The 14031-nt window shown below is 44.6% G+C and overlaps 1 protein-coding gene across 1 annotated transcript in view; it reads right to left on the bottom strand.

The window, feature by feature from the left end:
- Positions 1–14031, bottom strand: part of LOC137430878 (anoctamin-1-like) — a 210907-nt gene that overhangs the window by 25472 nt on the left and 171404 nt on the right. The window contains exons 18-21 of the mRNA XM_078782360.1: positions 10075–10149; positions 9129–9330; positions 3796–3907; positions 2596–2653 (exon numbers count right to left, since the gene is read on the bottom strand). Of these exons, the coding sequence (XP_078638486.1) occupies positions 2596–2653; positions 3796–3907; positions 9129–9330; positions 10075–10149 (447 nt within the window). The remainder of the gene's footprint in view (positions 1–2595; positions 2654–3795; positions 3908–9128; positions 9331–10074; positions 10150–14031) is intronic.

The following is a 14031-nucleotide window of genomic DNA, read 5'->3' as shown; positions in this document are numbered from 1 at the left end:
TGGGATGATTGCCCTTGGGATAAGGAAGAATTGATTAGTTTTTGGTGAAGCTCAGGATATTATTCCGCATCCAGGAATTTTTGGGGGATTTTTTTTTTCTGTTTTACTGCATTAAAGCTTTTATTCTTATTCTTATTCTTAAATGATGTTTTTCTCCTCTAATTCCGAAATATATCAAAATAAATTCTCTGACAGGGCCTACTTTCTTTTTCATTTATTGTTTTGGGGAGAGGGGATGTTAAACAAAACGTATTATTCCAACTTGACCCACGGCGGGAGTATGCGCTCTACCGAGTGTCGTTCTAGTTTCACATGTGCTTTCTCCCATGGAAGATTTGCTTACTTCTATCGGTCAATCTGAAGTTATTAATCCTCAGCACATCACCAGTTTGACTTACGACTTTCAGTAACAAAGCACACCAATAATCAAAAAACACTCACTCAAACCAAAACATGAGGGATTATACATTTAAACTTGATGGAAACAATGGAAGCTCATTACTCTAAAGCAGCTTCCATGCACCAACTGTTTCCCTTTATGCTACTTTCTCCCACAATGCTCATATCTTATTATAATAGAACAAACGTATATGGTTATGTCGGTTTGTATGTATGTTTATATGCAACCAAAACGTCTTCGTCTTCTTCAAAAAAATTAACCCCTTCTTAATTAATCCTCTTAATTACGTTTAGACTGCTGAGACCCCTCAGACCTTTGACGATCCTTTAATTCCCCCAAGACCCTTAAGACCACCAAGACCCCTGAAGACCAAAAATACCCTTAAAGACCCAAAAGACCTTGAAGACTCCAAAGACCCTGAAGACCCAAAATACCCCAAAGACCCAAAATACCCCAAAGACCCAAAACACCCCGAAGACCCAAAACACCCCGAAGACCCAAAACACTCCGAAGACCCAAGAGACCCAAAAAGACCACAAAGACCCAAAACACCCCGAAGATCCAAAATAACCCATAGACCCAAAAGACCCAAAAGACCCCGAAGACCCAAAACACACTGAAGACCCAAAACACACTGAAGACCCCAAAGACCCTTTAGACCCAAAATACCCTTAAATACCACGAAGAACCAAAATACCCCAAAGACTCTTAAAGACCCAGGGGAAACAAAAGACCCCGAAGACCCAAAAGCACCTGAAGACACCAAAGACCCAAATACCCAAAACACCCCAAATACCCAAAATACCCTTGAAGGCCCAGAGGATCCAAAAGACCCTGAAGACCCAAATGGCCCTGAAGACCCAAAACACAATGAAGACCCAAAAGACACAGAAATGGTCAAAGATGCCTATCCCTCTGAAACGACGTGTGGTGAGGCGCACGGAGTGCGGAGCGCGCCAAGTAACGCTAGTATGCATGAATGAAAACACCTCAATTATACAAGTATACCTCTCACTGCTTCATCACCTCAATTTACTCCCTTCCTCTTTGCTTGCCATCTCATTACTGCCATGTATTCCCATCAGACACCTGCCATTTATTCTACACAACCTTCCCTTTCATGTATATAGGTGTGGTATGTTGATGTAATTTTTCGTTTTATTTTCTTCTCCCACTACTCATGTATTCTTCACCAAGTGGTGTCTTTGATTACTACCATCGCTAGAGGAGAGGGTATTGCAATTGAGTCCGTTTGTTTGTCTGTCTGTCTGTCTGTCTGTCTGTTTGTCCGCACAGAATAAATATGATTTTCTCTGCAGACGTTGGTCCGATTGACAGGAAATTTTCACCACAGGTGCGCCTCCACCTGCAGAATTTTTTATGATAATTATGACGTCATATGTCACGTGCTGCGGGTGCTATCTTGGAAAAACCGAAAAACTTTGCACCTCTATATTATCCGAAACCACTGCAGAGAAAAAAAAAAGAGATATGGCTCATTGTAAAGAACTCTCCATGCGGAATAACATATGTGAATGATGACGTCATAGGTGCCGCCGTTATGACGTCATAATTTGACAAGTAAAAAACATTATCCAATCAGGATGAAATTACTTGAGCATCATCTCGGGATAAATTGGTTGAGAAAAACAAATGATTACGTCATCGGTCACGTGGTTCGGCCGCCATATTTGTTTTAACACAAAAGCCTTAAAACCACTGAAAACATGTCCTGGCGAGGGTCTGCAATCTCTGATTGCTCTTTGAAGTTTGATCTGTCTTTTCCATCTCACCGAGGCTGCTCTTTCTTACTGACTCACCAACGCATTCATTGCTCATCTGCCCACTAGTCCCTCTTTTTCTCTGTCCTGCTGAACACCTTTCCTGATCCATCAAGACTTGCAATTCTACCCGAGGATAAAACGCAAACTTTTACTAACACCTGTGATGATATTTTCTGTTCCCCGTGGTTATTTTTAAAATGTCTATTCAATTTAAAGTCATTCAGTTCTCCTTATTATGATGTCCATGTAAATTTTACCATTTACCAATCGCCATGATGTATGTTTGAAATTTAAAAAAGTATTGAGTTGAGCTAGATGCATGAAAAGAGGAGTCGATGTGTTATTGTAGCTTAGTATAGACGTGTGAAATAAAGTATTCAAACATAATGTTGATTTGGATCAGTAACGTACCTCCTCCATCCGTGTATGGCCAAATATGTAAAAATATCTCCCAGGCCGGCCAGTGAATCTGTAAAACAATACTATTAGTCAAACACTTTGTGAAATACATTGCAGGCATTTACATTTCTGAAAGTGGCTTTGTAATACCATACAATAACTAGAACGGCACTCGTAGAGTGTATGGTCTCACCTTGCGCCCTCATTCTGAACAAAAGTATGATCATTAACTGAAAACACTACTATTATGACCCACATACCCATATCATCCATGCACCCTATTGTGCCACATTCATTGCCATTATCCATAGCTTTATTGATTATATTGATTGATTATGAGGATATTTAACAACCACTTATGTGCATATAAAGGCTAAATTGCATCAATGAAGGTAGTGATGAAAGAAATTTCAAACAATATATTCCTCAAGGCTTAGTGATTATATATATGAAGCTTTGCATCGATCTGTTAAGCGATTCTGGAGGAGAAAATTTTACGTTTTTATTTTCAATCCAATATGGCCACCAGACCATGTGACTGATGGTCACAAAGTTAATTGTTCACTCACATCAGGTCGTAGAATGGATAAATGAAGTTTCAGATTTTTCAGAGAAGGATTTGGATTCAACCAATTACGGCTGGAATACCTCTTCACTGATGACGTCATCATTAATACCCTATACACCATATGGTGAGTGATAACATTTGGCAAGTTTCTATTTTTTTCGTTGAGCAGTTTTGAAGAAAAAGATGACCAATTTTTTTTTCATTTAATCCAATATGGCTGTTATACCATGTGACCTATGTGACCATGCGTCAGTGTTATCAATGAAATATTGTCGGCACTCCAACAGGTGACAAGAGTTTTAGTCGGATTGCGTCCAATGGGAATTGAGCCCAAAAACAAATAGACCTCAAGACCTCCAAAGTGAAGGTGATGACGATGACATAAGTTACCTCTAAACTGGGTTTGCCTGTTTGACATTCCCATCTGAGCACTTCAATTCACAGATTCAAATCCCATATACTGAGTTGATTTGCCTTTCATCTCTCGATGTCAGAGTGATTTGTGTAAAAGTATATTGATGTCACCTAATGTCATTATCCTGCCTTTGATTTATGTAGAAGGTCCTCCATGTTCCAAGAGTATTGGATCAAATAGTTACCTATAATAATTGTAGAACAAATAACACCAACATATAACGCATTACCTTCCTTTCAGGAATGCAACATAGAAGATGGTAGTGTAAGCATTCACAAATTTCAACATGAATGACTTGAAGATGAACCTCTCTTCAAACTCTTGTTCTGTTTTGGGAACCTCTGTGAACACAGTTTTTCAGGTAAAAAATATTATGTTTTTACTTTTCTTATTTGGGAATAAGTAGAATATCACAATATTGTTCATGTCAGATCAATATCTATTAGATCCTGATAGATAACCCTTACATAACATGAGACATTTGTTACGTGGTCCTCCCGGTAACTACCTGGTCTCGGTGACCCCCGGACCGTGGGAGGCACCCCGCCAGAAAGATATATGATTTATACGCTTCCAGTCAATAAGAAACCCCACACCAAGGATCCAGAGTAATCAATAATATATTCCCCCAAGGAATCAACAATCAACAACCATCAACAATCCACAATCAACAATCAATCACCAATATGATTAAGATGGCCATCTTATATATGTGTGTCCCCTTTCCCCACTCCCGACCCCTTGGGTACTCACGACCCCTTTGGTCTCTGTCCCTCACAATGTCTCTGGGCCCCTCCTGACCAAGATGATGGTCGGCTTATCCGCACCCGGGCGGTTGAACGAACCCCTGGCTGACGTGCTCCCAAACGTGCACGTCACGTACCGGGAACAACGGTTGCAGCGCGCACCTCCTTGTCAAGCAACGCGGGCAAAGCAACGCGCGGCTTGTCCAGCGCGCGAGGCCCAAGGTGCGACCCGTACGCATCATTGTAGACGGTGAGGCGAACTGTGTAGGACGCTGGGTTTCGTGCATGAACCCACGGCAACTTGATGTGTCAAGGGGTAATTCCTTTCGCCAGATGGGTTTCCCAACGCAGCGTCTGACGCTGCTCGATATCGATACCCTCGCCTCGGAGCTCGGCGAGGAAGAAGAAGAAGATCGTCGCTCCTCCAGGACCTCGTGTCTTTTTCCTTCCGTTTCCGGTCTCCTTTTTCCCAGAAGGGCTCCTGACCCTTTAATCACAACAACCTTTAATCGACTACACATTGATAAGCAAAGACCTGAATAGTAATTCACATGAATTCGTAACACTCCCCCCCCCTTCAAGAAAGAAAGTTTGAACCCAGCGAAAACTTTCTTTGCCAGCCAACTTGGATAAACAAACCAGATAACTCACACCCCCAAATCATCAGTTCCCCCCGGGCACCATTATCACTTAAAAATAAAGCAACAAAATTTCACCAAAACCCCTAGATTAATTCACTCTGGACCAAGCGTCAACCACTTCTAGTTTCTCTTGAATGACGGTTAAGAGGTGGTGACCAAAGCCCCAAAGTTAAACCTCTCGATAGCACTTTTTCAGGAGGCCCAGCTGAGTATTCCCTACATGGACGCCTTAAGGAATGTGGAGTTCACGGTTAGTCCGGGGAGGAAAGTTCATTACATGGACGCCTTTAAGAACGTGGAGTTCACGGTTAGTCCGTGTAAGAGCCCCGGCTCGGCGGCTCCCCCGTATCTAGTGCTTCAACTTCTCCAGACTCCTAACAGTTACGGTGGGACCCCTTGTCCCAGCCATTACTTGACTGGCGGTCTCCTTCTCGGCCAGTGCTCTGACATTCATTCTTTCGGGAGGTGCAGTAACTCTGGGAGCCTCCATAGTAATATCGGCTGCTGCCAACCCCAAAACTACCGCCAAGTTGTCCTCTTCTGTAGACCTCTCGACGTCTACGAAATGCCTTCCCTACTGTTATGGTCCGACCCTCCAAATCCTTACCATTCCAATTCTTCTCTGCCTCTCTGGCGTCTCTTGTGCTTGCAAACGTGACAAAGCCGAACCCTCTTGACCGTTGCGTTTCCTTGTCTTTTACCACCCGCACTTTTACCACCAGCTGCCCATATCTGTTGAAGACAGAGGTCAGAACTTCTTCCTCTGTGTTGAAGTTCAGTCCCCCTACAAATAACTTGGAACTTTTGTCGCCATCCCGAGCGGGGGGTGGTGTTATTTCCCCTGCGGGGCTCTTTACCCACCCTCGGGTTACCATAAATTGCCCCCCGGCCAAATCATTCCCGATAATCACAGATACTCCCTCTACAGGAAGCGTGGCTTGTAAACCGACGGTGACCGGTCCTGACACCAAATCGGATTCCAAATGGATGACATGAAGTGGGGCACTAACACAGCCACCGATCCCTTGTAACTGAACACTATCACCAGTTGCGGTACTCTTTGACAATGGCAAAATGCCTTCAAGCATTAAGGATTGATGGGCTCCTGTGTCCCTCAAAACCCTAACCGGTCTTGAGTTAGTCAAGTCTCCCTTGAGTGAGACCAACCCCTCATAAATAAATGGTTGGTAACTCTTCTGTGGGCAATTTCTTACGCTTGCCATCTCATTCGGAGTGGTAATAGTCAGACTCCGCTCTGGGTTTTCCCTTTTCATGAGGTAACAACTGGACATCAAGTGTCCAGGTTTCTTGCAAAAAGCGCAAGTAGGCCCGGAGGAAAAACTCGTGGTCTGCCTCGGGCCCCCCGAAAAATAAGTTTGTCTTGGGCCCGTAGCCCCCTGATTTCGAACAGTTCGGGTATCAGCGTTGTCCCCATAATCATCTCGAGGCCGCCGCCATGTATTGTCGTTCTCCACACCTGCTGTTCCACACCTCCCCTGCGGAGATCTAGGCGAGGAGTTAGGTTCGTGGACCCCTATCCGGTGTGTTAAGGCATAATCATTTGCCATGGTGGCTGCGTCCCACAACTTTGGTACTTTCTTTTCCTGCAGGTACACTTTGATGTCCTCGTGGACACACTGTTGAAATTTCTCCACCAGCATCAGGTCACGCAATGCTTCGAAGTCGTTCCCGACTCCTTTTGACTCACACCACCGATCAAACATATTTTCTTTCACTCTAGCAAACTCCACATGGGTCTCACTCTCCCTCTTCCTGGCATTCCTGAATTTTTGCCGGTAAGCTTCCGGAACCAACTCATAGGCTTTGAGGATGTGCTTCTTCAATACCTCATAATCTGCACATTGGTCCATTGGTAGTGCCGAATAAATCTCTTGAGCTTTACCCACTAGCACACTTTGCACTAGTATGGTCCAGGCCTCCTCCGGCCAGTTTAACTGTCGAGCCACTTTCTCAAAGTGTGGAAAAAATTGAGTGACTTCCTTTTCACTGAAGGGTGGAACCAGTCTCACATGTCTGCCCACCTCCCAGGTGTTCTGGCTAAGTGTTGACCCCGTCAGTAAGGGTGGTACCTCTCCCCGTTCTCTCATTAAATCCAGCTCCTTGAATTTAATCTCTTGCTGAAGCGCCAGATCCCGTTCCTTCAACTCCCTTTCGGCTTTTCTCTCCTCTGCTTCGAGTTCCCTGGCAGCTCTCCTCTCCTCTGCTTTTCTCCCTTCTAACCTTTCCTGGAGTTCTCGTTCCACTCTCCTTTCCTCTGCTTGTTTCTCTTCTCTCCTCTCTTCTGCTTTCCTTTCTTCTTCTGCTCTTTCCTTTTCTGCTTTCCTTTCTTCTTCTGCTAACCTTTCCTGGAGTTCTCGTTCCACTCTCCTTTCCTCTGCTTGTTTCTCTTCTCTCCTCTCTTCTGCTTTCCTTTCTTCTTCTGCTCTTTCCTTTTCTGCTTTCCTTTCTTCTTCTGCTAACCTTTCCTGGAGTTCTCGTTCCACTCTCCTTTCCTCTGCTTGTTTCTCTTCTCTCCTCTCTTCTGCTTTCCTTTCTTCTTCTGCTCTTTCCTTTTCTGCTTTCCTTTCTTCTTCTGCTCTTTCCTTTTCTGCTTTTCTTTCTTCTTCTTTTAACCTTTCCTGGAGTTCTCGTTCCACTCTCCTTTCCTCTGCTTGTTTCTCTTCTCTCCTCTCTTCTGCTTTCCTTTCCTCTTCTGCTCTTTCCTTTTCTGCTTTCCTTTCTTCTTCTTTGATCCGTTCCTGGCTCCGTAATTGCAACTCCAGTTTCCGGAGCTCAACGTCTTCTGGTTCTTCGGGTAGCCACTCCCAGGCTAACTCGTCCCATGTTCCTAATCCCACCATAGACTGTATCACCGTGGTCTGCAACTCTGCCTTCCTCAAATTAGTTCGGACCTCCAAGTTAAAATGTTTGGCCAATTTCAAGAGGTCCGACTTTAGTAACGCTCGGAACTGTGCCTCACTCGGGGTTACCACAAAGTTCTGTGCCACAAACGCCATGGTGACTACTGGTAACACCCGTTAACCTTCACCCCAGAAATTTCCAACAAAGAAAAGCAACAGTATTACTATTATTGCTATTGTTATTATTATATTTTTTTTGTTATTGTTGTTGTTGTTTTGTCGACAGAGCAAAACAATTTTAGGAACGTTGGAAAAGTTCCCACTCTTGGGAATTCTTTCCCTGACTAAAATGTAGAAAATTTTACAGATCCCGGACGTAGACCCAATTGCGAATCCGCAAATTATAATTTGGACGAGCCCCCAAATCTGTTACGTGGTCCTCCCGGTAACTACCTGGTCTCGGTGACCCCCGGACCGTGGGAGGCACCCCGCCAGAAAGATATATGATTTATACGCTTCCAGTCAATAAGAAACCCCACACCAAGGATCCAGAGTAATCAATAATATATTCCCCCAAGGAATCAACAATCAACAACCATCAACAATCCACAATCAACAATCAATCACCAATATGATTACGATGGCCATCTTATATATGTGTGTCCCCTTTCCCCACTCACGACCCCTTGGGTACTCACGACCCCTTTGGTCTCTGTCCCTCACAATGTCTCTGGGCCCCTCCTGACCAAGATGATGGTCGGCTTCTCCGCACCCGGGCGGTTGAACGAACCCCTGGCTGACGTGCTCCCAAACGTGCACGTCACGTACCGGGAACAACGGTTGCAGCGCGCACCTCCTTGTCAAGCAACACGGGCAAAGCAACGCGTGGCTTGTCCAGCGCGCGAGGCCCAAGGTGCGACCCGTACGCGTCCTTGTAGACGGTGAGGCGAACTGTGTAGGATGCTGGGTTCCGTGCACGAACCCACGGCAACTTGATGTGTCAAGGGGTAATTCCTTTCGCCAGATGGGTTTCCCAACGCAGCGTCAGACGCTGCTCGATATCGATACCCTCGCCTCGGAGCTCGGCGAGGAAGAAGAAGAAGATCGTCGCTCCTCCAGGACCTCGTGTCTTTTTCCTTCCGTTTCCGGTCTCCTTTTTCCCAGAAGGGCTCCTGACCCTTTAATCACAACAACCTTTAATCGACTACACATTGATAAGCAAAGACCTGAATAGTAATTCACATGAATTCGTAACACATTCTATGAGCAGTATCATTGCTTGTACCTGGTAACCACAGTGATTGAAGAGCATACCTACGACAGTGAGCCAATGAGCAACGGAGCCGTATATCTCATCAAGGATGAGGATGAGGATGAGGTTGATGAGAACGGCCGTGGAAGTGACGATGAGGCGGTTGTTGAATCGGAGGCTGGGGTCGGGGCTCACGGCAAGTGCTGCAGCAACTGAGACCCGGTATACGATGAGAGCAAAAACGATGGCAAAAGTGAGGGCCACCTGAGAAGATTCACAAAATGTTGTTTTTTTGTTTGTTTGTTTTTTTGTATACAAGATCGAGGCTCGTGAAAGAGCTAACATTAGTCACGCAAAAAATCAAACAGACACAAAAAACATAATAAGGGGAGCGGTAGACGAGAGGGGGAAGCACACAAACACAGCATTTGAGAGCAGGGCCATCGCGAGATCTGTGGGAGGGAGAGGGCTTGGGGGGAGGAAGTGTGGGAAGGGGGGGGGGGGTGGGAGAGGTTAAAAAAAAACATATGGACACAGCTAGGACTTCCAGGAAAGAAGTTGGTATTTTTTCAAAAAAGTTTTATTTGTAAAAATTTTAACTAATTAATTTTAATTTTAATTTTTTAATTTTTAAAAGGTTGTTAGTTTTGTAAAACGACAATAACGTGGCCACTGATTATTGAAAACCACAATCGATTATCCAGACCAAATCATAATCAGCTGAATTGTGCAGCCAACAGGAGTCTTGTGTGACTTGATTTTCATTTGGAGATCACAGTGAGAACTTCCATGCATATTTAAAAGTTTTATCAGAAGTCAAACAATTACTCAACTCACGTACGGTACTAGAATTTCATTTTTCTTTTGACAACAAACATCAGCTACATCATCCATCATTTCAGCATATTCGTTGTCGCGGTTTCCATTTTCACGAAAACGACAAGTTCTTTCATCATCCTCTTTTATAGTAAACATTTGAATAAATTGTGAGACTCATTATTGTTATACCATAAGTATTATTGAAGAGAGGTTGATGATGCAGCTTGACATGTGATCGCTCCAGGTGAGTTCTTCCTCTTCCACCTGTGTGAAGTTGGCACTCACAATTAACTCACTTTCTCTTGTTATTATGTATATATATATAAAACACAGTTTGTGTGTGTGTGTGTGTGTGTGTGTGTGTGTGTGTGTGTGTGTGTGTGTGTGTGTGTGTGTGTGTGTGTGTGTGTGTGTGTGTGTGTGTGTGTGTGTGTGTGTGTAATGTTACCGATAGACTCCTAAACGGAGAGGCTTACGTGCTTGATATTTGACATAGACATGGCCATTGAGCGTGGGACGAAAATGGCCGAACTCAAAATATTTGACGATCCATATTTTTTATTCATATTTACCTCAGCGCATTTCAGCGCACGGAATCAACGGAATCAGAGCAGGTGGGCGCTGATTCGCTCAGAGCGATCACGTGATGACGCTATGACGCTAAGAACGCTATGACGCTATGAACGATATGACGCTGAGAACGATATGACGCTATGACGCTATGAAAAAAAAAATCGCTATGACGCTATGACGCTATGACGCTATGAAAAAAAAAATCGCTATGACGCTATGAAAAAAAAAATCGCTATGACGCTATGAAACGCTATGACGCTATGACGCTATGAAAAAAAAAATCGCTATGACGCTATGAAACGCTATGACGCTATGAACGATATGACGCTGTGAACGCTATGAAAAAAAAATCGCTATGACGCTATGAAACGCTATGAAACGCTATGGAAAAAAAAATCGCTCGCTTTGCCAAGGGCCTCGCTCCCCCCCCCCCCCCCCCCGTTCCCCACCGCTCCCCCTCCTCTCCCCCGCCCGGCATTGCCGGGTACTTCTGCTCGTGTATTATAATATTAACTTTATAATAATATAGTGCTTGGGGTTAAACACAAAATGAAAGCTGGTTGGGAAGCGTCACGTGAATAATTATTCACAGATAGTGTTACCCTACAGTCGATATTGAATTTGTTTTGTATTCACCCTAATTTTCTTTTTCACCCATTTTCTAATGATGCTGCTGCTACCAGTAATTGTATTATTCAACTTGACACTGTAAGTGAATACGATCTCTCAAATGTTTTTCTCCAGATTGCTTTTCCCACAATAGTATAATGTGCCAATTTTATTGTCAAATTAATCGGAATGAAAACTCTGGGATATTCATTCGGCCACCAGCGATGAGGGGGTAACAAAAATGCAGACTCTGCTCATGACATTTTCCACTCCCCTTCCAACCGCCAACCCCCCCCCCCCCCCCCGCCCCCCAACACCTCCAGTTTTTCTTTTTACCACTCAAAATTTTAAGGACAAAAGGTCAAAGTTCAGCATCACATAAAATCATCAGTTTTCATCCAATTGACTTAAAATTTCAATTTACCACTTGAGTTTTCTCATCAAATTTTCAACAAAGCTTTATTATGAGGATATGGAGAAGGCAAATTAATAATTTGGTCAAACGGTCAAAAGGTCAAAGGTCAGCATCACATAAAAATCGTCAATTTTCATCTGATTGGCATGAAATTTTAAGAATTTGCATATTGAGTTACTGAATTGGTTCAAAGTTTTTCTAATTCTGATGGTTCAATTATAGGTCCGATGTTTTTTGAAGATTAAGCAGGTTCGAAGATGTTTTTTTGCATATGTCCAGCTGCTTTGTGCGTGGCTGGTTAAAGATGGGTTTCATAATCATGCCATGATCGTGAAAAAAAAAATTGCTCCCGAGAAAAGGGACAAATATAAGCCTGGTGTTGGCTTAGCGGTTAGGGTGCCAGCTTGGGATCCGAGGATCATGAGTTTGAATTCTGGTCGATCACTGAATTAACGCCAGGGGGGTTGACTCAGCCTGTCATCCTTCCGAGGTCGGCAAATTGAGTACGAGCTTGCTGGGATGAATGATCCCGGTGTGTACCCCAATTTAGAATAGGTACACCGTATCCCTGCGCATCGTAAGAGGCGACTAATGGTTGGCGTCTGGAAGGGCATCCAGCCATAAAAACATTGCCTCAAACAGGGAACCATGATTGTCATGGGGCCTGCAAGGCTCACCCCCGCTCTAGCAGGGAAAATGGCCTTAAAACGATCATTAATTCAAAAGGGGCAAATAAAATACATTTACTTCTTCATGCAGCTGTATGAATGAAATTGGCACCCCTATATATGAACTTTTCTAGAGCATTACTTGGTTCCTCCTAAGAACACATGGGTAGTATGCACCATGAGTCCAGCATGCACGCTAAATTTTTTGAATGTCCCTTATTTTCTATTGTTTGGCATTTTCTACAAGCTATTTTCTACATTTTCTACAAAGTCCTTTCTTATCTATACTTTACCACATGGCACATACCATATAAAGGGGCCTTTTCTATGCCTCTGGTATTTTTCCCAAGAATAATACATATATATATATATATTGTTACGGACACGACTTATTAAGATGTTATGCTGGGCCGAGCGGAATGGCCGCCGTGTTCGCACAAGTTACCCGATTATACTCGAACGTTGGCCGAATCGCGCTACGCTAGATCAATGAAGGAAAGGACACAACGGCTGGGTTAAATGACACGACACCAGGGGTACAGTTCTCAAGACCTCCGGAGGAGGATATAATATTTGTTATACAGAACGTTTAGATTACACGACACAAGAGGTACAGCACAGAAAGGTGGGCACTTAAACACGGTCTTATCTTAGCCCCGACAGACCACAGACAAACGGGACAAGACTGACTCACACAGGGATTGATGGCAAGGAAGGGCAGAATCGATGGCTCAAGGTGCACCTTGGCTCAGGGGCAGAATCGACCCGGTCCGGTCCAAAGATGCGGGTAGGTATCGTCACGCTGGAGGTGGCGTCCGTTCTTCTTCGTGGCTGGGGCGCATCTGACGTCACCTCCGTCTTCCTGCGCTTGTCCAGCGGGGAGTGACACGCCCTCGGCTCGTTAGCTCCGCCCCAGATGGAATCGGTCCACCGCTTCTTATTGGGTGCGGGGGGTTACCGGGCTCCGCCCTTGACGAGGAGCTGACAGTGAGCCCCTTCGTGGTAACCCCGTCGGAGCACATGGTCAATGGCGGCTAACCAAGCCGGAGTGAGGACGCGCACTCCCCGCGCCGCTGTTGTTGTTGTTGGTGTTGTTGTTTCATGAGGAAGAGATGCGGGGAGGTATTGGGAGGTCCTAAACTTACTACTGGTGCCATACAATCACATTCTGGTGCAACGAAGAGTCAGAATTAATGGAAACGAGTCCTTAACTGACATAGACTAAGAATAACTAGCAAGATGTCCTATAGTTGTCTACGTGAGATGCGGTGAACCTGGGCACGACATTTAATGGGGGAAAAAGGGGAAGGTCGGGGCTACAGAGTGTTGTTTACAGACAATGGGACTAGGGAATGGGGGATTGGGGATAGTTGGGGAGTATTGGGGAAATAGGGGAATATTTACAAGCGGATATGGATGGAGGCCAAATCCCATATCCGCAACATTGCACCCTTCTCTACCTCGGGGCGTCCCGACCCGATAAATTTTTACCTACGTTAGTGTGGCACTCAGATGTAGTTCCCTCTACTATTAACTCAACCCTGAGTGCGACAGTGTTACAGATGTTTACAAATGAGTAAATATGTCCCCCTGCGACGTTGCACCCTTCTCCTCACAGAAACACACCCACAGGATAACCGAATCGCGGAAAGAATCCTCAAACTAAACATACAGCCGGTAGGGAGCATTATTTACACAAGACTACACTGATATTTACACTACGATCCAGGACCTGTTTTTGGAGGAACACATGCAGATGTTATGCATAGAGAGAGCACGCATGCCAGCATCGATACACCAACCCACGAGTGCTCTGTGGCCTTACGGCCTTTAATAATGTGCAGAGCACCCCTTCCAAGCACCAAAAGCACCACCCCATAA

Source organism: Myxine glutinosa, chromosome 7 (genome assembly GCF_964187855.1).
Source record: "Myxine glutinosa chromosome 7, kmMyxGlut1.1, whole genome shotgun sequence".
NCBI classification, from domain to species: domain Eukaryota; kingdom Metazoa; phylum Chordata; class Myxini; order Myxiniformes; family Myxinidae; genus Myxine; species Myxine glutinosa.
The sequence above is the reverse complement of the archived record's forward strand: the minus strand, read 5'-3'. Positions and strand labels throughout refer to the sequence as shown.